Source organism: Podarcis gaigeae (genome assembly GCF_964106915.1).
Source record: "Podarcis gaigeae genome assembly, chromosome: 2".
Lineage (NCBI taxonomy): Eukaryota > Metazoa > Chordata > Lepidosauria > Squamata > Lacertidae > Podarcis > Podarcis gaigeae.
In genome coordinates this window covers 75,652,539-75,675,873 of record NC_139679.1, presented here as the reverse complement: position 1 = coordinate 75,675,873, position 23,335 = coordinate 75,652,539, and the positions used below count along the sequence as shown (strand labels likewise).

General features: G+C 44.4%; 1 protein-coding gene and 1 long non-coding RNA gene across 3 annotated transcripts in view; one reads left to right on the top strand and one right to left on the bottom strand.

Annotated features, from left to right (window-relative positions):
* The window catches only part of TWF2 (twinfilin actin binding protein 2), a 64,042-nt gene that overhangs the window by 37,008 nt on the left and 3,699 nt on the right, over positions 1-23,335 (bottom strand). For both annotated transcript variants that reach the window (XM_083726647.1, XM_083726646.1), the window contains exon 2: positions 7,099-7,176. In XM_083726647.1, the coding sequence (XP_083582773.1) occupies positions 7,099-7,176 (78 nt within the window). The remainder of the gene's footprint in view (positions 1-7,098; positions 7,177-23,335) is intronic.
* On the top strand, positions 8,750-12,733 carry LOC310838882. The gene is made up of 2 exons (XR_014561204.1): positions 8,750-10,831; positions 12,407-12,733. It is a non-coding gene; the product is annotated as an uncharacterized lncRNA (long non-coding RNA).

The window sequence follows — 23,335 nt, the reverse complement described above, 5'->3', positions numbered from 1 at the left end:
AAAGTCTATAAAATTATAAACAGAGAGAAGAGGGACACAGTTTCCACTCTCTCCAACTCAGTTTAAACTTGACAGCAGGCAAATTCAAATTGCTTATCCATGTTGCATTCTGCATAGCTACTGTCATGTTCCAACTAGGATTTCAGTCACAAACCCCTAACATGCTATCATCACTGCCTAGAATAGTAGTTAAATTAGGCCTCATAATTCAAGTTAAGTAATAAAGCTATTTGGCAGGGGTTTGAGAGAGGTGAAAGGAATCACACCTCTGCATGCAAGTGCAGAAAAGGAAGAACACACAGTGGGAAGGTTTGGATGCTCAATTCCCAGTTTGCTAAGCCATAGTTTAGCAGCTGGGAGAAAAGCAAGGGGGGCACAAGCTCCCTCCACCCCCTTCCTCAGTGCTTGCATCCAGGTTTAATTAACAAAATGATAGCGGTTGCATCCAAAAAATGGAAGGGTGGTTTATCCAACAAGGGGAGAAAGGAAGCAGTAGTCCTCATCCTTCATGTCACAAGCATGATCTGATCCCAGCAAGTCCTGGATTTGTTTTACCCAACAAGTAAAAAAGCAAACCATATACGTCAGGCGTGGGGAACCTCTGGAGCGCCTGATGTTGCTGAACTACAACTCTCATCATCCCTGGCCACTAGCCATAATTGCACTGATGGGAGCAAACATGGTAACCTCACAATTGGATTACTGCAATGCACTGTATGTGGGGCTACCTTGGTTCTTGATCAGATGCACAGCATAGCAACTAGGTTGTTTGTGGGAGAAGACGATGTAACACTGTGCTTGCAGGATTTGCACTGGCTGCCTATCTGCTATGAGGCCCAGTTCAAGGTATAAGGCCCTACATAGCTCTGGACCAGGTTACGTGAGAGGCTGTCTTATCCCTTATCCATCCAGTAGATTGCTATGGTCTGTGGTGAAATTTCTCCTGCAGGTTACAGAAGTCTCCTCCACAGTAATTCAGAGCAGGGCTTTTAGCGCAGCTGCCCCTCTTCTGTGGAATGGCATCCCTGTCGAGATATAACAGTGGCCAGCTGTCTGCACTTTCTGGAATCAATTGAAGTCATTTATGTTCTGACTTTGGCTTTCCCAGCTGGATTATGAGGTTTTTACCACAAGCTACTTCTTACTGTTTTTGCCTTGTTTTAACAGTGTTTGCTGCTTTTGTGTTTTCAACTGCTTTTTAATTATCTTACGTGAGACGGTGATTTAGAAGGTGTTTAGTAAATCAGTAGTAGCAATAGTAACAACATCTGAAGGACTAAAAGTTCTTCGCACCTGAAACACGTGAAATGCTCTTCTTTACCATCTTTGCTCTAAATTGCTTCCTCCTTTTTCCTTTTTCCTTTTCCTAGAAGAGATGTTTCTGAGGTAACTGGAAGGCATATTTCCCAGCTTAGCACTGTGGTTGGAGGAGAGGAGTCTTAAAGCCATACCCTTCATTTTGGAATCATTCAGTCTGCCAAGGGTAAGGTTGGCTTCTTTAGCAAACCTAAACTTTTACACCCATTTAGAGAATAAATAACTTGCCTCACAAATAGAGCACAGGATAGGCGATGCTAGGATAGTGAGCAGGATAATTTTACACTAGCGTGAGTGTGGGATATTAGCAAGGGCAGGAAGAGTCAAACAGCCTTCTAAGTACCTTACAGTGCAAAACTTTGCATGCCTTCCCTGAAATAAGGCTCACTGGGTTCAGTGGGTTTTACTTCCCTGCATGTAAAGAGGTTGCCACTTCCATTTGTCTGCAGTGACTGCTAAACTATTCCACTGGAATAAGTCTACATAGGACACGGCTGGAATACAAGCTCTACCAAAAAGATGTTCACTGTAAATGATATAAACTGTATTCCTTAAACCGTCACCTGGCAAAAAAAACCACACCACCCAGCATTGTAAGTGCTGTTCACACAGACACTTTTTGAGAGCTGCCTAAGTGTCCCTAAAAAGATTTCCCCCAAAAAAGGTTCATGTTCAATCCCTTGTGTCTCCAGGCAGGGCTGGGAAAAGCTTCTTCAGGAAACCCTGACAACCCACTGTCAGTTGGTGTTGAGCTGGGTAGCCCAATTGGTTTAAAGGAACTTCTTACGTTCCTGTGACCTTTACTGTATCTCTGTGGCAAAAAGCTATTGCTGGACGGAATTCCTGAATGCAAGGAGCCCAGGAGCAAATCTGCTGGTGGACAGGCAATGCCAAACAACATGGACGGGGGGTGGGGACAGTAGATTTCACACTGAACTTTGTGGGCATCACAGAAGCTCATTACATATTTTTAAGTGCTGAAAACCAAAGATTTAAAACCATTTATTTCACAAGTGGTGTCTTCCATAAGAAACTGACATGCTATAAATACATTTGAAATGACCAAAGAGAATTGTGAAATCTGTGGCTGCTTTTAAGGAGATCATTGCACTGCCATTTAGAAAGATGCCCAAAAGATCAACCCTTCCTTCAAGCCAAGTCATAGAAAGGTCGTAAAGACTGGGGCTTTCCATTCTAGAACTGGAAAAAATATGATTCTCCCCCCCCCCCCCCCAATCAGCAGCCATTAAAACCTCATTTCATGCAAACCATTCTTTCAGAGCTCCTTCTCTTGTTACTAGTACATCTGCTTTTCTGCTCTGCTAATGTACCTTTGAATGTTCACACACACACTGAGAGGAAATGTAAATTATTTCCAAAAAAATTATTTTTGCAGTGCTGCATTTCAGGGGCCATCCATAATACTCTTAATGCACACCAGGCCATTTTCAAGTTGCTTCCCAAAACCCGGAGATCCCATCATTAGAAGCAGTTGAATCAAAATGAGAAGAAGAAGGGGGAAAAAAGCAGCATCAGCAGCGAGGACAAGAAAAGCATCAAAAAGTCTTATGTGGCTTAGGCAATGAGTCAAGAAGCACTGCCATATTGAGCAACAGGAGGCCCGAGCAATGAGAAGAGAGCAGGCGGCAGCAAAGGAGAAAGCTTCAAGTAAAATAAAAATAAAAATCTGGCATGAGTCGGTAAACAAGAAAGTTCCTGCTCTTACAAGTACACAGCAGAAAATGTTCTCATCAGTTGGGCCAGACTATTTTGCAGGAGAAGAATCCTGCTGTCATGGATGGTGCAGAACATGGGGATTTTGATGCATCCCCCACATAATGAAAGAATAGTGCGGCCGGAATGTGTCTGAACTGTGATGATGCCTCTTCTTCACCTGGATGGAAGGTAGAGAGGTGTGTGTAGGCAGAAACCTCTGGACTGTGTGGCTGGGATATAGCGCAACTACACAAGAGGAAGAGTCACAACTGCTGTTCTCCCTGCTTTTGCATCTGGCGCTGCCTACCACCCGTATGAGGTCCCCAGGAAGGTCCTCTGTAAAAAAATCCAACCCCTTCCCAGGCAGAAAAAAAGTTTGCTTTAAAAAAACCTTCTTCCTCTTTCCTCACTATTACAGAGTACAGAATCTCTGAAACAAAGTTAATGATTTTATTCTCCTCTCTCCCACGGAGTCATCCTTGATGCCCCTGGCAACTGCTCTTTACCAAATATAGAAGATGGAAAGACTCAAGAGGAAAATTCCTTTTATGCAGGCCTCCCTCAAGTTTTACAGCAACGCGTCACATATATAAATATACCTCAAGTCAGCCATGACTAAGTGTGTGGATTCCTATGCCGCATCCATCCATGAGTATTCACTAGTTCTAAAAAGCCTAACACTGAATCACCTATGCTGGGAGGAAAGAGAGGGCATTTTTCTCATATACAGAATAATGTTTGTTAGATAAATAGACAGACAGACAGACAGATACATAGACATGCAAGGATTCTTCCTAGTAAGCTTCTTAGGAGGCACAATCTTTCTAAAGATCATGAAATTGAAGCACCGCAGTTTTTCCACACAAAGTAATCAACCACAAGTTCCATAGTCCTCTTCTGGAAAATTCTAGAAGCAGAAGCAGACTTCAGATTACCTTCCCAAGGCCAGTGACGCAAGTGGGAGCAGCAATGAAATGCTATTAACTTTCGACTAAACACAAGATCTCCATCCTGCTTGGCAGGGAGTTGGACTCGATGGCCCTTGTGGTCTCTTCCAACTCTATGATTCTATGATCTTTCCTGAACTGCTGGATAAGCTCAAGTAGATTTGGAGACTACCAAAGTCAATTAGTTGGCTACATTAGTGGTACAAATTTTCATGGGAGCCATCTAACAATTCAGATATTTGGATCATGAGTATTTATTTAGCTGTAGACACAACTAGGGATGTGGGTGGCACTGTGGTCTAAACCACTGAGCCTCTTGGGCTTGCTGATCAGAAGGTTGGTGGTTCGAATCCCTGTGATGGAGTGAGCTCCTGTTGTCATGTCCCAGCTTCTAGCAACCTAGCAGTTTGAACGCATGCCAGTGTGAGTAGATCAATAGGTACTGCTGTGGTGGGAAGGTAAACAGTGTTTCCGTGCACTCTGGTTTCTGTCACGAAGTTCCATTGCACCAGAAGCAGTTTAGTCATGCTGGCCACATGACCCAGAAAGCTGTCTGTGGACAAACGCCGGTTCCCTCGGCCTGAAAACGAGATGAGCGCCACAACCCCATATTTGCATTTGACTGGACTTAACCATCCAGGGGTCCTTTACCTTTTACCTTAGACATAACTAAGCTTCTTGCCTGGAAGACCTTAGACCATCCAGGGGTCCTTTACCTTAGACCTTAGACATAACTAAGCTTCTTGCCTGGAAAACCCCTGACCAGTCCATATTCATGCACTAATCTCACCATCCCAATTCTCATCAGCTGATGAGAGTCACCAGCATGTGAGAGTCATGGAGATAATAAAACTAAATTGGAAGAAACAGCTGGTGGGCAGTGGCAGGAAAAAGAGGAGAAGAAAATAGTGAGCAGAGAAGGGAATGACTTCCCATTGGAATGTAACTGATATCTAGTAAGCAAGAAGGTGCACACCTCACTTGCTGGGAAAAACAAAAGCTACTTCTCGCTGAGGGATAAAACTTGTATGTGGACCATCCCACCTGAAGCTGCAAGTTCATATAAATTAACGCTTCTTCAGCCAAAATATTACCTCCATACAGTACACTAGTAAGTCACGGAGAAAGACTGTAGTCTAGCCTTGTCCTTGACAAGCTTGCATTTTAGTAAGCCAATCCAAAAACTAGCTTTTAAAAGGGAAATATTTGGAGACTGATTCTATCTTTACTGGAGAGAAGAGCACAAAGGATGCGGAGTTTCGTAAGACTTCAGCAGCCCTGAACTTCAGGCCCTCCAACTGTTGTTGGACTCAAACTCCCATCAGCCTCCACTAGCATAGCCAATTATTGGTGCATGCATGGGGGGAATATTATATTAGTCTATCTCATGGGTAGGCAAACTAAGGCCTGGGGGCCAGATCTGGCCCAATCGCCTTCTCAATCTGGCCTGTGGATGGTCCAGGAATCAGCGTGTTTTTACATGAGTAGAATGTGTCCTTTTATTTAAAATGCATCTCTGGGGCATAGGAATTTGTTCATTTAGTTTTTTCCCAAAATATAGTCCGGCCCCCCACAAGGTCTGAGGGACAGTGGACCGGCCCCCTGCTGAAAAGGTTTGCTGACCCCTGGTCTATCTGATTATAATGCTAGTGCTTCTGTCTCATTTTCTAAGGTTCCTTCAGTACCTGTTGCATTATAGAATTGAAGCTTTTGGCCAATATACTGGCCTGTCGTGCTAAATTTCATTCGCACCAGTCAGCATGGTGTGACACAACGAGAATGATTGGACATTACTATTCACTCATCCTTTCCACTCAGGCATGCTTCTGTTCCCTCATGAAAAGATCAGGAAGGAGCTGTATGCCCAAATTTCATCACTTCCCTCCTGCAATGTTCTGACTTAATGCAAACAGATTTTTTTCTGAAAGCAATTAACATGGGAAAGAGTGCTGAACTTCCCCTACATTCCCTTAGATTTCCAGAAGTGACTTCTATTTCATATCTGTGTCAAATACAATGTGGAATTTAACAGTAGGGAAACACTGAGGGAACAGAATAAACTGCCATGGGGATGCAGTCTATCAGGGATGACGGTCGATGTAGTCGAGCATCATCTGTAGGGTCAGAGGTTCCCCAACTATGGGTTAAAGAAAGAAGGAGTTTCACAGGAGAAGCCTACACACTAGATGGGGATTAATCTGTAAGTGGTTCAGTTATCTACTGGCTGAGAGTTGTTCCATAGTAGCCATGCAAAACAGCAGCACCTGTAGTTATTACTAGAGAATTAGGCTGGAATCTATTGGAGGAGTCACCTAATGGAAGAACAGGGGAAACCATTTTTGCCAATCTTCCTTTCCCTCTGCAGCCCACCACCTCCCAGGCTTCTCCCACCATGTTCTGGAGGGTCCCTCAACTTTCTTGAGTTGGCTTTCAGGAACAATAGGAGCAGGGGAAGGGGGATCAGTGCAAATTGCTTCCTGTCCTCTTCTATAAGTGGATCAAAATCCCTTTCACTATCACAGGGGCACCAATTAGATTCCATCCCGTGCTTCTTTTGTTTAACAAGTTTTCAACTGCTACCATATCAGACACTCCAATGGCTAACATTGACTACAACCTTTTATTTACATTGTACAGGAGACAAATTTTGAAAGCACCCAGAAAATGGCCCCGGGAACAGAACAGTCTATACGGCCACCTCACTTTGGCCAGACAGCAAGTATCTTATTCCATCTAATGGGACTCCGGTCTGTTGCTTCACAAAAATATCAGCAAGCACCCTCATGGGAAAAGTTGTTCAAAATATGAAGGGGTTCACAGTATGTCCCAAGTCACTGGCAACCAAAAAAACTCCAAATAAGGATAAAACCTACTGTTCTTTTAAAATTAAAGTTGTGTGGATTCTTGAGGTAATGAATTCCAGAAGCTTCCACTAGAATCTTCCTCTGGGCAGCTCTAGGCCAGCCACCCACCCTGCCCAAGTTGACTGGTGGCAGCCAGATTAATGAAGTGAAGAAATATTTATTTGTTAATTTTGTATCCTGCTCTTCTACCACTGGTACACAACTGAAGAAGCTGACACCAAAAGACAACAACACAAAATCAATGTAAAACTTACCATCCTCGATGACGATTTTGATGAGGCGGACCGAACCGTTCCGGGCCTTGGCAAAAAAATCCTTTAATTCTGTTGTGGCTAAAAGAATCAGAAACATATTGATCAGGATCTGAAAAGGGAAACCCAAACTTTATTCCACTCTTCAAAACAAGGTAAAGGAAAAAGAAAAAGGAGAAAGAACTAGTACAGTTTTTTTCAAAAAGAAGAAGAAAGATTTCAGTTGCTCTGATCGACTGTGTGGTGAAGTATTAACTCTCAAAGAAGTTTCAGAGTTAAATACCGGCTGGGAGGGAGCGCATGTGATCGAAAGAACTTGATACTTGGCTTGGGCGAACATAATATCCCAAATTTAGCAGATAGTTTGGCTTGCAAAGGCAGGGTGGGCTCAGGTGACAGTTTATTAAATATACAGTGCATCCTGATGTATACACAGGGCAGAGGGAAAGGAGCCTGCTGGGATTAGTGGTGATGATGGGCAGAAGCAGCACTGTTTTTGCTCTTGCAATGACGATGTTTTGCTTTAGATGCCCCAACCAGAAACATGTGACACCCCCCCCCCCAACCAGTGAGCTGCCAAGCAAACAGCCAGCCAGACATTTATAGGAATCGGAACTGGAGCTGCTCTGGCATTCGCCCTCTGCCTGTCCTATGTCGACCCTTGAAGGATAATATGCTATGAACCTGAGAGAAGAGAAGCCAGCAAAGTTCTCGGCGAGGCCGCAGATGCTTGCCAAATGAAAAACCTGTTGGGTTGTGTGTTGCCGACAACAACAGATAATGTCACCTTTATGGACGGCAGGAAGGATTTGAGTTACTTTGGTTGAAGATGATGTCATCTGCCAAACCCTTTCATCCTGCTCACCAAACATGGATACAACAGCTCTAGGTGAGCTGGCTGGCAGGAATTGCATTTTACAGGCCATGCATTTCCCTGTGAGAACAAGTGATAGTAAAAGATAAACTAGCTAAGTAGGAATTAAAGGCTCATTAGCTTCACTGTGTAATTAGAACAATTGAAATAATTGAATAAACAAGGCAGCCCTGGAAAACATCTGATTCTCTGACCTGGAGGAGGCCAAATTTTCACATAACGCTAAGCCAAACTACAACTTAGCATGGAGGCTCCCAAATATGCAATCATGCTCACTTCACTCCTTCCCAGAATTTTTAGCTCAGAGTGGCGCAGCTACTAAGCCAAGGTCTGACTTGTGTGTCCTCCAAGCCAAGGGTCGCACAGGTCTCCCCTCCTGAGAGCCAGCGTGGCGTAGTGGTTAAGAATGGTGGACTCGTAATCTGGTGAACCAGGTTCGCTTCCCCGCTCCTCCACATGCAGCTGCTGGGTGACCTTGGGCCAGTCACACTTTTCTGAAGTCTCTCAGCCCCACTCACCCCACAGAGTGTTTGTTGTGGGGGAGGAAGGGAAAGGAGAATGTTAGCCGCTTTGAGACTCCTTCGGGTAGTGATAAAGCGGGATATCAAATCCAAACTCTTCTTCTTCCTTAACCCAAAGATTTGGTCATGAGTAAGGAGAAGAGACCTTAAGCATGAACCCCAGTTTGACTTAGCTGCAGTTTTGCACAGTTAAAAAAGGAGGAAGCACAGTGGGCGTGAGAACCTCTTTAGGAACCAACGATGTGACAGTAAGTTATACTTTGGTTTACCGCAACTTGTGTACTGGACCCATAATGCTGGTTCTCTGCTAACCATGGTGTACAAATCAGCAGCTGGCTTCAGAAATGCACCCTCCCTCTACTCCTCTCCAGCATGCATTGCCCCTCCATTCCCTTCCCCAATCAAACTTAACTGTGGTTTAGTGCTATATCTGCACCAAATTTGGCTAAAGACTACCACATTTGCATCATAATCAGCATTTGACTCAGGTTGGCAAACCCTGGTTAAGAGGGAATCTCATTAGCATGTGCTTTCTTGGAAGTTGTCGTGATTTCAAAAGCAAAGTGTATTTCTGCACCAGGCTACTGCATTTGTTACCATGATACACCATCTATGCTTCAAGATCAGCATGGTGGAACTGAAACCTGTTGATCCTATTAGATTAGAGCTGGGGAACCTCTGGCCCACTGGAATCCAATCTGGCCTGCAAGGCCATTTTCTTCAAACCATGCCCACCTGTCTGTCAGCTGATGGACAGGAGGGCAGGGTTCGATTCTACATTGGCTGTGGCTATCTGACCCTTGAAGCCAAAAAGGTTCCCTACCTCTTAATTAGATTTCAGGAGACTTAATTAGATTTCAGGAGTCAAATACAACATAGGCAACTTTTTGTGGGATGGGACCACTTTGGAGAAGTTGACGCTGATCTTGCAGCCTTCCATGATTATATGGTACCTGGATGTATTGGCAACTGACGCAAAATCCAAACAAAACCAAAGTAATGGCAGTTTGCAGGCTCTGCCCAGGCAAGTCTTGGGAAATGATGTCTCACTGATGGTACTTGTTCACTCTGATTTCGCCAGTCACAGCCTGTCCTGGCTGAATCTTCCTGTTATGGCAGCAGCTGGGAAAGAAGGCTGCAAACCCTTGGTACAGATTAACTTGTGTGATGTTTAGCCAATACAAGATAGAAAAACGTACAGCACTGATCAGCAGCGCTGATCTTAGAATCTACCTGGGGCTACAAATGGTACAGATTGCAGAGGAGTGCCTTTGGATGAGGCACCTCCTGAGGAGTCAATTGCTCCAGGATCTAAAGGTGGCTCTCAATTGCCTCCTAAATACTAATGCAATACGCTAGTATTCATTTTAACCTATGAAACTAACTCAGGGAAAGCCAACATGGTGCCCTCCAAATGCTGCTGAACTTCAAATCCCATCAGCCCCAGCCAGCATGGCTATTGGGCAGGGAATATAGGGGTTGTCTCCTAACATTTGGAGGGCACCACATTGGCTACCCTTGCTAGCTCATGCTAAATCCCTACATGATGATCTCCTTCTATGTACCCTTGCTGATCTTACTGGCCATGCAATGCACCCCAAAACAAGCATTTCACCACACAAAGCAGCAAAGTAATCCAATATACACTTTTACCAGTGCAGATTTTTCATTATTCATACAGCCTGATGCAAAGGAAAGACTATGTAACCCTGTGTGTGACAATACCTTAAAAGGCATCGTCACTGCTTGCTCCTAACAGCTGGACTTCCCCCTTCTGGCTGTGTGCGTAAGTGAACACACACTGGTTTACTTTATCATACACAACTTCTTCTGGTTCTCTCTCATAGTCACAGCCCACAATTAACTCGCTCCAATGCTGTTTGAGAAGGGCCATAGCTCTGTGGAAGAGCACATGCTTGGCATGTAAAAGGTCTCAGCATCTCCAAGGAGGACTGTGGAAAGACCCCTGCCTGCCTGAAAGCCTGGAGAGCTATAGTCTGTGTAGATCAGGGTTTCCCAAACTTGGGTCTCCAGCTGTTTTTGGACTACAATTCCCATCATCCGTGACCACCGGTCCTGCAAGCTAGGGATGATGGGAGTTGTAGTCCAAAAACCACTGGAGACCCATGTTTGGGAAACCCAAAACAAGTGTCTGACTTGTGCAAGGCAGCTTCCTATACACCTCTCCCTTTTGGGTGTGACTCAAGACACATTGGCTGAGAGTTGAAGCACCACTGGCCTCTACAGCTAACACGGTTTTCCTTATTCCTCAGGTATAATGCTCTTGGACCCAGTTTGCTGGAAACAGAGCTGGAGAAGTTGTGCTTCACACAAGCCTGTAGTAAGTCCCCACTTTCCTAAGATGTTGGTCTCTTACACTTGCACAGACCAAGAGTGAACCTGCTTCTTTCCACCCCCCCCCCAAAAAAACCCAAGCTCAACAGCCCATACTGTTGTAGTAGTAGGCACTTTGCAGCTGGCGAGTTCTTGGTTTCCCTCATCCTTTCCCTGCTCCGTCTTTTGTATTTCTCTCTGCGATGCTGCAGCAATAGTACATATGCAATCTGCAACTGCTAGTATGCTTGAGTAGAATTAGCCATTCAATGGCCCTGGGGACATCATTGTGTGTGTGAATATATTGCTTATGGGGGTGAGTTTTAAGAGGAGTGCTGCCTCAACCAAGCGAAACATTTTCCTGCAAAGGCTGGGAGCATCACCTTTCAAGAAATTCCTCATCCCTCTGCCTCCCACTGCTTTTAAGGATGCAGTTCCTCTCTTTGTTCTCAGGAGACAGACTTTATCTTTTCACAGGACCCTACAACATGATAGTAACATGGAATGATTTTCCTTCTGGGAGCAGCCCTCCCCCCCAAATCCCCAAACCTACATGCAACAACTTAAAATATTTGCCCTACAGGCAAATGTCAAATGTAATGCCCAGAACTGTGACCTTAGCAGCTTACTTCTCTAGTATGTTCTGTAGATTTGTACACTCATATCAGATGCCTATTTCTAAGGAAGATGCTGCTCAGCCTGCAAGATAACTAGCACAGCATTAAACAGGGATTAATTATTTGGTCCTGACTAGATCCAAGCTTCCCAGTGTTGTGCTGCCAATGCTCATTACAAGCGTCCTTTGTCCTTTGTAATCTAGAGAGTTTTAATCAGACTTAGTAACAGAGAACCTTAACACACAATGCCAGCTGTAAAGGTGGAGAGTGAACGTTCCAAAGATAACCTTTTGAGTTGCTTTACAAAAGGAAGCCATGACAATTTCTCTTATTAATACAGAGGAACTTTGAAAGGCTGCAGGAGCCGTCACTCAGCACGGCTCAGGTTCATCAACTCCAGCCACCACCAGAGGCCATATCTATTCCATATTACAGGACATCAAAACCCTCTGTTTTAGCACAGATGTGGCCCAAGGAAAATTATTTACTCTGCTTTCAAGACCCCAAGATATGCAAGCAGTTAAAAAGTCCGTCCCCCCACCGGAACTACTGTGGATCAGAATAGATATCTGTAAGACTGGGAGTAGATGATCAAAAACAGAACAGGAAGCAGACGACTATATTTTTTTTTACTTACTTACTTACTTACTTACTTACATAGAATACTTAAATCCTGCTCATGTCTTCCAGCTAGACTGCAACTCCCATCATCCCTGCCCATTGGCCATGCTGGCTGGGGCTGACAGAAGTTGGAGTTCAACATATCTGGGTAACACTGGCGTAGCTACCACTGTATTTCTCAAAGAGACTTGCAAAAGTTTATTACAATAAAAATCACATTCAAGTCTTCTGTCAGGAGCAGAAATAACCTGATGCCCCTACGGTGCCAGGGGGCATTTCCTGCCCTTATCCTTGGTGTTGTTCTTTAGCTTGAAATGAATTGTGCAGCCTTAGTTTCCTTGCAGGTGAGCAGAGAGCACTAAACAAACAAAAAAAAGTCCACCGTCTGTAAGGAGATATAATTCAGCAGTTGCACATGAACTGAATGACCAAGAGTTTGGATCATGCTCACCGGTGGATTCCCTGTAAAGGCTTTATTTAGTTGCTAACTGATATGTTTCCATTGTTATAGCAACCGGTTACTACACATGCCTGTTCAGGAAGGACATGATTGTTGTTTTGTTGTGTATTTTAATTATGTATGTATTTTATAATTGATTTCATAGTTGGAAACTGCTTACAAGTCACTCTGGCATGTAAGTGATAGATAAATTAATGATAACAACATGAATTTCCAAATGAGAACCTTTATTTAAATCAAAGATGGGAAGAATACGCAATTATTTTCATTTGGCATATTCTGCCATTGAATGTTTTTTCCTCATTATGTATTTCAACACACCTGCCTGTTGTAATCTGAACTGGGCATGAATATATCCTGACATTTATGACATATTTGCCTGAGTCTACTCCTGCTACACCAATTCACTGTTTACAACTGTGATCGCATCATATTTTCACACGTACCCCACACCAGGAGAAGAGTGGACCAAGTTTTAGTATGAGCATCTTTTCCTCCATCATCTCATGTCCCATCACCAGCTGGATCAATAATACATGAACCCTGAAATGAATGCCCTCCTGAGTATGTCAAGTCACTCTGTCCTCCTGACAGGAAATCTGAGCCTGTGGCTATCAATCTTTCATTCTCTGGACGTAATCTTTATGTTAAGGAGACTTCAAGTAGCTGTTTTCGTTTCCCATTCACTGGGTTTGAGGAAATAGGTGCTACATTTGGAATTATGACTAAAACAAATCCCAGAAGGTCGTGGCCTTATAGGGTTCCCAAGTAAGGCCATCCTGACCTCCTGGCTAGCTGCTCCTCAGGTCTTCTTCTGAGCATTATTTCATGGCACTCCCAACTCTCCAGATCTCCCCCAGTTGCTGCATTGGCACCTGTCCTTTGTTGTACTACAGACGCCGCCCAAAAGTAAGAGCAGAAGCAGCCAAATAGATACACACAGAGAGAGCTTTGTTGGTATGAAACAATGCAAGCTCCTTAACATTTAAGCTTCTGTAACAGCTTCCTTTGCGCGCACACCAAAAACTCTTCTTATCTGAGGCCTGCGCTAGACCTGTCTCTCATCGCAACAGCCTTGGTATGTTGGCTACTCCATGCCATGGTCATTATGGGCAAGATGAGGTTGGCATCTGGAATGTCTGTAAGCCACTTTGATGTTATTTACTACAATCAAGTGGTACATAAATGTTATGAAATAAACAAATAAATACCATCATTTTGTGGAAAGCTTCCATGTTGACATACCACCAGCTTTTGTAAGGAGTAACCAGCAATGGTGTTAAAAGTTTCAACACAACATCACCACAATAGTGAGCGCTCTCTCTCTCTCTTTCTCTCTCTCTCTCTCTCTCACACACACACACACACAATGGCTGCCAGGCACCAGCCACTGCATGGCAAGCATCATATACAAGCTAGAAAGTTACATGAGAGAATATTAAAATAACTGTTATGCCCAAGGGAGCAGGAGTGGGTAGCAGTACCCTCAATACCACCAGCTAAACATTGTGATATATCAATGTATCACAATGTCTGAAATAAAGATGGAACTGTGTAGAGGTGAGCGTCCCCCAAGGGATGAAAAAAAGAGTACTGTTGATATATAACTGGCGTAGAAAGCTGGGTTGAGCAATCGCTTGCTTCTAGAAGTAATTTCTCTCTAAAGAGTGCAGGTCAGGCAGGCAATGAATGAAGCATGCCACTGGCTAGCTTAACTCCAAAAGGAATAGCTGAGGAATATCTATGCCACCAACCCAGGCTAGAGTCCCAATTCTACTTCTGCAGTTTTGTCATGTTTCAGTACGGCTTTTACGCACCTGCCTCAGCTTTTGGGGATGCAGGGTGGCCGTGCTTCAGGCCCATCTAATTGAGACACAGTACTCTTAAGTACCTGCTCCAAAAGCTTCAGTGCGCCATGGCAAAGGTCAGCATTTCTAGGCCATGTTGTCACTCCCTGCAGGGGTCTTAAGCTTTGATTTAACTGTCATGTTTGGCTTGGATGCATTTTACTGACCTCATAAACAAGTCCCTGATATGGTCACTGAGGCAATCAAAATTCAGGACAGCTGTCCCTGCTTTCCGATGGACTCCTGATAAGAAACGGAGGGGTTACTTGCAAGACAACAAGTCCCTCCTGTCTGAAATCTAGCCCTAGTAGTTCAGCTTCACAAAGAGCCAGAGAGTCCTGCCGGTGTATATATTACTCCCTGAACTCCAAGCCTGTAAAACAATCTCATAGCTGCTTGTCATTCACCCTCCCAAGAGTCGGGCAATGACTGGAGACGGCTGGATCAGGTGTCAGGTCCCCAGAGCCCAAAGGATGGATCCTGACAATCAGCTTATTACACTAAAAGGTTCTTAAACACACTGTTTCCAAGGGGGTTTCCTCTGCTTGGATAACTTTAAACGCTCAGCTTCACAGGGCCTTAATTATTCAGACAAAATTACAGCTCTGTATCAAGTGCAGCTCCTTTGTTTGTGTAAAAAAACCTCCTCTCCATTTTCTGAACACACTAGCCTTTAGCACTCTCCACAAAGCGACGGAAAGGACAATGAGAGCTTCTGGTATGGAACGGAGCTGGTAAGAACATTCAAAATAATAATTTGATCTGCCAACCAGATCTGCAGAATGTGCTTGTGTCTGCTCAGGTCCCATTGAAATTAACCATGTTTTGGTTTCATTGTTTTTATTCACCGGTCCCTAAGGTCCCAAGGCAGGTTACATTAAAACGCAGTAGTAAAAACTTTAGTTCGTAAAAGAAGAGCTGGAGGACCATTGGCTCTCCAGATGCTGCTGGACTCTCACCTTCCCCATCACCCCTAGCCAGCATGGCCAATGATCAGGAACGCTGGGAACCCAAGAAGATCTGGAAGGCCACCATCCCTGATGCAGAGATGAAAAGAGTCTCTTGGAATACAACCTGCTTCACCCATGACACTACATAGCGGTGAACACACATTTACCACCAGGGTGTAGACAGGGCAAGAAGCTGAGGCCAAATCCTGCCTCTTTGGCAGGTGCAACTGCTGTGCTTTTGCAAAGACCTGCTTGTCATCATGAAGCGATGCCCCTTGGCTAGATTGAGGCATCTGTGCGCTACTACTGTACTGTCTGCTTTTTTCATTCAGCTGCATCTGTTGTTTTATTGCATTCTAATGTTACTCCCCGCTATGGGATTGTGTCAAAAATGAAGAGCGGATTATGAATGATGTAAATAAACAAACAAACTGCATTTTAATTAGAAACAGCAATGTATTGACATGTGAAAGGCAAAAAAGAAGTGTGCCCATGTAAAAATGTTAAAGGGCCTGAAAAAAATATACAGTTGACCCACAAAGTCATCCAAGAACTAAGCAATGTCTTTCTTAACACGATACATGGCAAGGTTAGCGACTATTTTCCAGCCTGAGGGCCATGTTAGTGGGTGCGCAATCTTCTGGGGGCCGCATGCCAGGGATAGGCAGGGCCAGGGGCAAAAAGTGGGTAAGAACAACAGATGTGACACCTCTGCACAGCAGGGTACACTCCAGCAAGACAAAAATCAGAGTTTCTCTCTCTTACTTCCATACGCACACATTATATTATCCACTCAGGCAAGAAAGAGGCATTATCACAGTTCAAGGAACTTGAGGAGGTGGCAGAACATGACCAGTGAGCGTTGTGAGCCAGAAAAAGGGAGTATGGCCTTGGAAAAGTCCCAAGGGCCACATAGTGAGGCCTGGAGGGCCACCTTTGCCCTTGAAGCCTGAGGTTCCCCATTCCTGCACTGTAATGTTTCCACTTGCAAGAATACAGAACCTCCTATCTTAAATCAGAAAGGCAATACATGAACCAAATTCCTTTTCTATTTTAAAATTCCCCTTTCCACCAGCCAGCAAACAAAAGATCTTGAGCAGCGCCACACATGCTTTCCGTTCCAAGAGAAGGCTGTCACTAGAATGTGGTGTTTAAAAATACTTCTAAGAATTTGGAAGATGGGCTGCCAATTGTTCTGTTACACCACTTTACAGCAATGCAAATAAGGCGTTTTATCTACCAGACTGGAAAAGCCAGAGGCAGCCAGATGGGGCATTGGCTACATCACAGCCTTGTGAGAATAGGCTATAGAAATTGGCAAGCCTTTACTAAAGCAGCCCACTGACCCATATGATTCAGGGCAGAGGGACTTTGATTTAATACCTAGCAAATCCATACTGAAGTCACCTTGCAGAAAGGTCTCTTTTGTATTTTCTCATTGCAAAATGTGCTGACAGCAACTGAGCTCTTAGACTGTGCATTGAAGTTCTTCTCCAAGTAAGCAACGGGTGAGTAAAGTATATTAACTACCTAGGCAGCTAAATCAGACAAGTTTATTCACCACTTAGTGATGCCCAACAGAAGATGGAAGCAAATGACCAATTTTTGTTTTCTACCTCTTTTTTAAAAAAACTGCATAGTGAAACAAAGCCATCAGAATTGTCTATCGAGAGAGAAGCAGTAAATAAACATTCTCACTGTGTCTTGTCTTCATGCTGTCTAAAGTGCTAAGTTAGGCTTCTTTTAGAAAGCCCAAGTGTTTAAAAACCTAGTACCAATTCAAATGTGCACTAATAGCACACAATACAGTCCTTCCTGGACTATACTATTCCAGAATACAGTAGGACAGCTGCATGATGAAATGCTCCATCACGTTAATTTAAAAAAAAAAGGATTCCCTGCACATGGGAAATTAAGTCAGATCTTTCACCTTCCCAGAAAAGTGCTAAAGCAGCACACACTGCTGTGACCCTTACATTACTCAGGTACCACCTGAACTGCCCTTACCCGTCCATCTTTGATAGGTTGGTTGATAAATACTGCCAAATACATGGTGCACAGGCACCCACAAAGAGCTTATCAGACAGAATGGCCGTCGTACAGTTTAGCTTTCCAGTGGCCTTCCTCACCTAGCAGTTGGAACACATGGATCAGGTTTTTTGCTCCAAAGTCATGGGCTCTCCAGGTGGTGCCTCAATATCTCCAGGCAACATGGTTCGATGTCTTAATTGATTCATTCTATCAGGCTTTATCGTTTGCTTAAAAGTCAGTCTGGGAGTCGGCATTCCCACTGGATGATTTACAAGCGACAACCTACAGATTATCTCTATCCTGCAGCAAGACCTCTCTCCTTATACATGCCACGCCATCTGGCCAGTAGGATTATCCACCGCGTGACTTCTGTTTCAGCGTATCAGCATGCACACGAAAGCTCATACTAATAACTAACTTAGTTTGTCTCTAAGGTGCTACTGGAAGGATTTTTTTTTTATTTTGTTAACACACAATAAGGCTGCAATGTAAGCAAAAGAGTATATTTCGCTTCAGGACAGCAGGCAATATAGCAATAAAAAGCTAGAGAGAAACAGGAGGTGAGACAAATAAAAACCCTTCACACAACAAAACCAACTTCCACATGTGGAAGTTGTGGAGAGAGGCAGTATCTCGGTGGTATGGTTTCTGTCCAGCATGCAGAAGGTCCCAGGTTCATTTTCCAGGAACAGGAAGTACAGCTGGGAATGTCCAACAGAAATCCTGGAGAACTGATGCCTGTACATGTCAATTCTTCTGACTGCATTCAGTGGGGCTTACTCCAAAGAAAGTGGGGTTTGGATCACAGTTACCAGAGTTACCTTCCATTAATTGTCTCAACCTAACCTGCCCTCGAATCATCGAAAGGCTGCCATGTGGGTAAAACTGAGATAACTATATAGGATTGAAAGTGGTTTGCCATAAAGGGCAGGTTGATAAAAACCTATACAGTGGTACCTTGGGTTAAGTACTTAATTTGTTCCAGAGGTCTGTTCTTAACCTGAAACTGTTCTTAACCTGAAGCACCACTTTAGCTAATGGGGCCTCCTGCTGCTGTCGCACCGCCGGAGCACGATTTCTGTTCTCATCCTGAAGCAAAGTTCTTAAGCTGATACAGATAGGTAGCCGTGTTGGTCTGCCATAATCAAAACAAAAAAATTCCTTCCAGTAGCACCTTAAAGACCAACTAAGTTAGTTCTTGGTATGAGCTTTCGTGTGCATGCACACTTCTTCAGATACACTGAAACAGAAGTCACCAGACCCTTCTATATAGTGAGAAGGTGGGGAGGGGTATTACTCAGAAGGGTGGTGGGAATGGGTGGTTGGCAGATAGCTGTGATGAGCCTGTTGACGACTCTTAACGACTGCAATAGGTCTTACAGGAAAAAGCAAGGGGTGAGAAGGTGAAACATGGCTTTGTCATGTACAGTGGTGCCTCGCAAGACGAAATTAATTCGTTCCGCAAGTCTTTTCGTCTTGCGAGTTTTTCGTCTTGCGAAGCACGGTTTCCCATAGGAATGCATTGAAAATCAATCAATGCGTTCCTATGGAAACTGCCTTCAGACCAGGTCCGGGGAAAGTCTGTCCACCGACCTCTTCTGAAGGCCGGCGGGGGGCGAAAGTCTTTGCTTCCCCCCCCCCCGCCTTCCCGGGTCAGCGGAGATCTTAAAATGCTGGCGGGCGGCAGCGAAGCCTTTTAAAAACCCCGGGACAGCGGAGGACGCAGCGCTGCCTTTCTCCGCTCTCCCGGAAAGGCAGGCGGGGGGAGCAAAGGACTTCCCCTGCAGGGCTCTCTGCTTAAGAGCGCCCCTCACGCGGGGCAGCAGGCTGCTATCCGCAGCCTAGGCGGGAACTCTTCTGAAGGCTGGCGGGGGAGAAGGGCTTTTCTTCCCACCGCCAGCCTTCAGAACAGCCTTCTGAATGTTGGCGGTGGGGAGGAAAAGCCCTCCTCCCACCGCAAGCCCCGGGAACAGAGGAGAAGCCCTTCGCGCCTTGTCCTCTGTTCCCGGACCTCCCACCGCAAGCCTTAGGACAGGTCCGGGAACAGAGGAGAAGGTGCGCTGCGCTTCCCCGCTGTCCCCGGAGATTTCCCTATGGGCTTTCGTCTTGCGAAGCAAGCCCATAGGGAAATTCGTCTTGCGAAGCCACTAAAAATCGGAAAACCCTTTCGTCTTGCGGGTTTTTCGTTTAGTGAGGCATTTGTCTTGCGGGGCACCACTGTATAATGAGATAAGAATCCAATGTCTTTGTTCAGACCAGATCTCTCCATGGTTTTAAGTTTGGTAATAAGTTGCAATTCAGCAGCTCATACCAAGAACTAACTTAGTTGGTCTTTAAGGTGCTACTGGAAGGAATTTTTTTGTTTTTTCTTCACCTGAGGTACTATTTCTGGGTTAGCGGAGTCTGTAACCTGATGTGTATGTAACCTGAAGTGTATGTATTAGCTAAATAAAATGGAAGGTTCCTCTGCTCTTCTCTAGTAGTTAAAAAGGGTGGAGTGCTAATCCACGTTAATGATTATGAGAACACACCAGGTAAATCGGACCTGGAACAAAAGCCATAGCTTAATTAAGCACTTTAGGAACATTCCCATAATCATGCAATGAGACTGTGGAAAAGCTGCACCATTCTTTATCATGTATAACACACACCCCACGCAAACAAGAAGGTACAGTAGGATTAGGCAATCTGTGTTCAATTATTTTTAGAACTCGCCCTACAGCAAAGAATGATGACTCTAATTAATGTTATTAGCTGTGAGACTAGAACCAGATAGTTATGCTTGGTTAATTTTGCTAAAATTCAGCAGTGCCATTTTATAGATTTTTCCTCAGGCAGGTGAGATAACCCACAGCATTTGGGATTTTTTATAATGCCTCATAATAAGCAGTGATGCTTCTCTTGTATTCATCTTCCAGTTCTGCAGCGCCTTACGGAGGGTGGGAGGAGCAACCATGCAAGCAAGCCCACGACTTTGATGGATTACCAGCTGTGGAGTGAAAATAGCTTTGGAAATTTAAAGGTGGGGCAATCTGGCATAATAGTCTACTAACCACCACAAGCGATACAATTGATAGAATAAACTCAAGAACCATTTCATGGTGGGGTGTTTAAGGCATTACAAGCATTTCACATCCAGGGCAGGGCAGGGCAGATCCGTGGGGGGGGGGGGAGCAAAATACAAGAGCTGCACGGTAACACCTGAAGAGCAATTTGGTACAAATGATAAGTAAAGGTAAAGGTACCCCTGCCCGTATGGGCCAGTCTTGACAGACTCTGGGGTTGTGCGCCCATCTCACTCAAGAGGCCGGGGGCCAGCGCTGTCCGGAGACACTTCCGGGTCACGTGGCCAGTGTGACATCGCTGCTCTGGCGAGCCAGGGCCGCACACGGAAACGCCGTTTACCTTCCCGCTAGAAAGCGGTCCCTATTTATCTACTTGCACCCGGAGGTGCTTTCGAACTGCTAGGTTGGCAGGCGCTGGGACCGAGCAACGGGAGCGCACCCCGCCGCAGGGATTCGAACCGCCGACCTTTCGATCGGCAAGTCCTAGGCGCTGAGGCTTTAACCCACAGCGCCACCTGCGTCCCGGTACAAATGATAGGAGCATCTATTTAGATTTTGCAAACTGCTAAGTTCTTAATACTTGAGATATATACCTAAACAGGAGATTCCTCTCAACACAGCATGGGAGCACAGAACAATGAAGCCACATTTGGTTCTTGTATTCTGTTCCAGTCCCCTGCCCCTCCCAGTTAGGGTTAGATATTAACTCTGCAAAGAATTGGGACATTTTTCTTCAAGTCAGGAGCCAAATAATCCTGACTGCATTTTCCTGATATATTTTTATTTATTGCATTTATTTCCCACCTTTCTCTCCAAGGGGCTCATGGTGGTGTATATGGTTTTCCCCCTTCTCATTTAATCCAACAATCCTGTGAGGTAGGTAAGGCTAAAAGGGAATTACTGGCCCAAGGTGGCCCAGTGGGGATTTGCATTAGCAGACAAAGAAGAAGAAGAAGAAGAAGAAGAAGAAGAAGAAGAAGAAGAAGAAGAAGAAGAAGCAGCAGCAGCAGCAGCAGCAGCAGCGGAGGAGGAGTTTGGATTTGCTATCCCACTTTATCACCACCCGAAGGAGTCTCAAAGCGGCTAACATTCTCCTTTCCCTTCCTCCCCCACAACAAACACTCTGTGAGGTGAGTGGGGCTGAGAGACGTCAAAGAAGTGTGACTGGCCCAAGGTCACCCAGCAGCTGCATGTGGAGGAGCGGGGAAGCGAACCCAGTTCACCAGATAACGAGTCTACCGCTCTTAACCACTACACCACACTGGCTCTCTTAGTCTTCATGTTTGTCTTTCACACTGTTCCTTTTCCATGTCATTCACTGCATTTATAACCTGCCCTTCAACGTAAGGTCCCATTACAAAAACACAAATTCTAGAGGGGCAGTTGCTGTTTTAGTCTGCTACAACAAAGAAACAAAAATTCATTTTAGCACTTCAATGCGCTACAGCACAATCCTAATCATGTGGTTCAGAAATAAGTCATACTGAATTAAATGAGGCTTCGCGCAGGTAAATGTCTGGATTACTAGACATGATAGAGGGGACAAATTTGAAGACATATCAGTGTTGAAAGTGAATCATGCTTAATGCTCCTTACTTCCTAAAAAGTATATTGGACAAAAGTAGAATGTGATTAGGAAGACAACTAAGGCTGCAAGGCTAACCTTACTGATCTGGGAGTAAGCCCCACTGAATTCAACTTGTTTCTAAGCAGATATGGTTAGGATTGCTCTGTAAAGCAGTATTATACACGTTTACCTGGAAGTCATTCATACTGAACTCAATGGGGTTTACTTCTGAAGAGGCACGTACAGGACACAGGATAAAGCTGTCCAATTTCAGCTACCCAAGAGAGGAAAATTCAAGATATAACAGCAATTTAAATTTTAGATTAAAGGCATGGAAGGTTGAGTCCTGGACTCCAAAGTCTGGTGGTCTCATTTACAATCAGAAACAAAGGAAACAGAAATTATATATAGGATTGAGCATTATTAAGCATAACATGCCAGTGCTGACTCTGGTTCTTACCCCTGAGAGGCCAAAGCATGTTTTACTTGGACTTAATACATTTGTGGAGATCATCACCATTGAACCCATGTATCCCAAAGTCCTATGGCACTTTAAATGAGAATATGAAACACAAACAAAAATGTATCAGGATAGCATTTTCTAAGGATAGTGTCATAAGGAAATCATAGCCTGTGATCCTCATTACAGCATTTCCAACTTCTCCGACATACTTGTTGATCAGGAAACTGATTTCCCTTGTTTGCTTCTCACGAAAACTCTTTGTGGAGCAGAGGCCAAAATATAGTTGGCTCCATTGCCAAGCAGTAGTGGTTGAGCCACTAAGTAATAGGGACCATAAATGTAAAGTTCTTGCCAAAAGAATCTCACCAAGGTGTTTAACAACAGGAAGCATTCAGGTATTTCAAGATCTATTGCTTTGCACAACAGATGCCTGAAGACCGCTGGGAGAGGGGGAACATCAGTGCATGATACACTGCAATTGAAGTGGACAAGTCCTGGAAGAATCTATAGTAGGTAACAATTCTGCATCGTCAAGAGTGGCGAAAAAGCTGACCCAGGAGGTCTTTAGCATCTCCAGCTCCTACATACTTATATTGATTATGTTACATAATTTATAGCACATTTAAAACCTCAATTGAGATTTCAAGGTAGTTAAACTATATAGGGCGAAGAGCGATCCACCATCTCTGCCTTCAGTTTGTTTACAAGGAACAAAACCTCAAATGAACCCTTCCCATACCTAGCTACATCACAGCATCCTCTTCTGTAGCAATTTAAAACAATATGCCAACTACCCTAGGAGACATTTCAGCACATAATAAACAGAGACAAGAAAAATTACTTATGTCAAAGCAAAGTCAACCTTCCCCAGGCAAAGCATCAAAGTATTT